This window comes from Oncorhynchus nerka, linkage group LG7, assembly GCF_034236695.1.
Source record: "Oncorhynchus nerka isolate Pitt River linkage group LG7, Oner_Uvic_2.0, whole genome shotgun sequence".
NCBI classification, from domain to species: domain Eukaryota; kingdom Metazoa; phylum Chordata; class Actinopteri; order Salmoniformes; family Salmonidae; genus Oncorhynchus; species Oncorhynchus nerka.
In genome coordinates, this window is record NC_088402.1 from 38,174,593 (window position 1) to 38,178,217 (window position 3,625).

The 3,625-nt window shown below is 39.0% G+C and overlaps 1 protein-coding gene across 1 annotated transcript; it reads right to left on the bottom strand.

The window, feature by feature from the left end:
• Window positions 1-325: 325 nt before the first annotated feature.
• Window positions 326-3,353, bottom strand: LOC115131583 (tumor necrosis factor receptor superfamily member 11B-like). Its single transcript, XM_029663399.2, has 4 exons — window positions 3,250-3,353; window positions 2,739-3,120; window positions 2,050-2,232; window positions 326-1,943 (listed from the first exon to the last, which is right to left on the bottom strand). Exons 1-4 carry the CDS (start codon window positions 3,253-3,255, stop codon window positions 1,606-1,608), a joined length of 909 nt encoding a protein of 302 aa, XP_029519259.1. The 5' UTR covers window positions 3,256-3,353; the 3' UTR covers window positions 326-1,605.
• Between the last annotated feature and the right edge of the window lie 272 nt (window positions 3,354-3,625).

The following is a 3,625-nucleotide window of genomic DNA, read 5'->3' on the forward strand; positions in this document are numbered from 1 at the left end:
ATATAAATACATTTGATTTGATGATATTTCCTAGGTGATGATGACTGGGGAGAACACAGAGGAGCACTTCTTTAAAACATTCAGAAGCAAACGTCTTTAGATCTAGATCTCAGTTTATTGTCTGTAGCCTAAAAGTAAGCGATGACTTAGATCACACAATAGTTGGGCTATTGACTGGATTATTTCATTGCAGATTATTTGCATAAATTGAGAGTTTATGTTATTTGAGTGGATACAGCAATGCTTATGTCAAGTTATTAAATTTAAATCTTTCAGCTGAAATAATGAAAACTCTTCACGATGCAGGGCAAGGAAGTCAAGCGTGTATGTTGAATTGTTTTTATTGACTATTGAACTGATTACACATTCCATGGGTTACACTCGGTGAAAAATGGCTTTAGCAGATCAGAAACGTGTACTGTATAGTATATCTACGTGTGCGAAAGAGTCTATTTGGTTATGGGTGCCGAGATTACTGCAAACATATGTGCCGTGTAAAGTTTAAAGCAAAATAAAAAAGACAACTTTTCACAAATTAAAAAAAATGCTACTTTGAAGTGTAGAGAGACATTTATGTAAGAGTAGCCCAAAGTCCTTGTGTCTCACATGAACAATTACATGAAAAGGAAGAAACATTATTGCAAAAAGCATTTAAGGACAGCTTTATGGATTCTATCTTATAGTATATTAGAACATTTTCCATATCCAAAAAGTGTGCCTTAAATAAATACAAATATATTTCTTAAATCTTGAAATCTTTCTTAAAATGCAACAAAATCACAAAACATGTTTGCATAACAGCAACATTTTGTGTGTGTGTGTGTTTGAAGGCGTAACCATTGATTGCAACAGAGGTAGGAACATGATACATTTAATGAAACAATATATCTAGACATGGGGTGCCCAGTTACATTCAGCCTTGGGACGATTTTTCCTTGAATGCATGGTCGGGGGGCCGCAACACAGTTATAAATAATGGAAAAAAAGGTATACCCAAACGCGATTCAGCCCAGCTTAACAGAAAAAGCTGGTTTGTCCCATCAAAAAATCTATCAGATTTATGCAGAAACTGAGAGCACCTTTTTTCTTTATTCTGCCGGATAGTCACCAGTTGAAATATCCTGGGGTAAGGAATGTTTTTTGAATAGTTCTAAATCATTTGTACACTGCAAATCTACCGCAAGAATCCCAAACAGATATAGTGTTTGACAAAAGCAGAATAATTTCAAACCTTGATCACATTGGGATACAATCACATACAGTATACCCCTATGCATGTGTAGGAATACTTGGGAACAGATTTCCTAAATTAAAATGACTGAGCTGATTTCCTGGTGATTTTACAGTCTTTTATGTCCAACAAAGAAAATGATATAGGCCTATAAAAAACATCTTCTTTTTGCCCAGAACTTGTGTGGTCAAATAAAAAAAACAAGCGCAGAATTTGGCCCACGGGCCACCTATTGGAGAACCCTGGTCTAGACTGTATAGCCCACATACCCTATATGGACCATTTAAAATGAATGGACACCTGTTGAACTGAATAACTTTTTGCTGTCCTGCTCAAGATGTTATTCAGAAGATGGGGATGACAGGCTACTTGAACTAATTTTGGGCTACTTCAACTAACTCTTCACAGAGTTTGGATTGCTGGTCGATATATGCCAGTTTACGCTCTAGTTTGTCTCCCATGTTGAAGGCCCCTATCTTCCTCAACACCTCAGGAAGTTTCCTAACCTGATCGTTCCCTGCACCTTGGTCCCAACTGTTCATAAAGTCGTGAATACCCCTTCTATTAAGCTTCATGACCGTTCCTATGAGCGGTTTCTTGCCTCCGTCTTGTGGCAGCCTCATTGCTAACCGACGCATTCTTTTGATTCCCATCGTCTGGTGAAGTTGAATGAAGAACGTAGGAAGGATTTCATGCAGATATTCAGCTCCATCTGAAAATTTAAAAAAACATGGTTGGGAAACTTAAACTCAGTAGAGGCCACAAATGATTAGTTCATTATAAATATTGTATTTTTCACATTTTAAAATGTGTTTTACCACGAGTTTTGAGGTCATGGCATGAGGCGCACAGTGTATCGTGCCAGTCCTGGCCTTTCAGAACCACGCGCAGTCCACCAACTTTGCAGTTTGATTGCGCTTGACAGGTCGCTTTTGCGGAGGAAACTTCAGAATAGAATCCGGCCTGGCACTGCACACATTCTGTATCTTGTTGTGGTGTACCTGAGGAAATATTTTGAAATGTGTGCCACGTTATTTATCTCAAAATCATGTTTTACCAATTAAATGAGGAACACAATCCATTTTAAGATTTGATTTGGGTTTGACATTCGATACATGCTGAACGGGGGGATTGATTTGCATGTTCGCTAATTGTTTGCGTGGCTAGTTGAACTAAACCATAGTGTGTATTGCAGTCACTACATGTCTATAGACTGCTTTCGTGGAAATGAACCATATCTACATAAATGAAATAATTGAAGTATCCCTTTAATCCACCTTTTAATTCGCAGATTTGTTATTGATGCCAAAATGTCATTTTTACAATCCAAACCAAGACAAACACAATCAGGAGAGACTGAGACATCTGAACATGCAACCTATGAATATGGAACTATAGACTGTAAACGGTGATAAGAAAGTGTTTAAATCAAATAGATTAAGTGGAAATAGTCATTTGGCGTATAACATTTTCTGTATGTAAAACGCGGCCTCTATTTTAGCCATACCTGTAGTATTCGCTCCATACCCGGGGGGACATTCTTTATGTTTGATGCATGCTTCGTATCTCTTGTTGAAGTAGTAATCCTCCTTGCACTCGCACTCGCAGTTGTTGGATGGAGAACACGCCTGCTTGACAACCTGGTTCTCGGCGCACATGCTGCAGCGCAGGCACTTGGAGATGTGGTTCCAAAATTCAGTGTATGTCCCATTGGGACATTCCGCACAGTCGCTCTTTCGCGTTGCACTGCAGGGCGCGCGGAGGTACGTTCCAGGTGGACAGCGGTCACACACTAACGAAAGACCAGAGTAACGATCATCGTTTTTGAAAGTTCGGGCGTGTAGTGCCATACTGGCATCAGCACTGACTAGCATCAACATAAAAAAGAGCTGTAGAGATAGAACAGACAGGTTGTCATTCACTTTGTTTATACAGCAGGTTCACAAATTCATATTCAATTAATTGCAATGAACTAAAAATACCGTTTTCATACAGACTAAGCATATGTGTCTACATACCGTCATTATGTAGGCTAATGCACCTCTCCTTGGATTCAAATAGATGCTTGATTTATTTGGTCCAGAAACAAGACCGCCTATTTAAATGCGCGCCTATGCAAGCGCATTGGGCGTCACTGAGGTTGGTTTTAACATAGCCTATTAGTCAGTTAAACGTGTTGACGTTGGTATGAGTAAACCAATTTTAACCAAGCGGAAACGTTACAAATTCCTATAAAGATAATTTCCGATTGAGCCGACATGTGCAGCGTTTACTGTGAATGCAGTCTCTGCTAAAGCAGGAGCATTAGCCTCCGCAGATTGAATAGAGCCCCTATTCTACTGAATTGACCATTTCTATGCTTCAATAGCATATGCATTTTATGCAGAGTTCTTC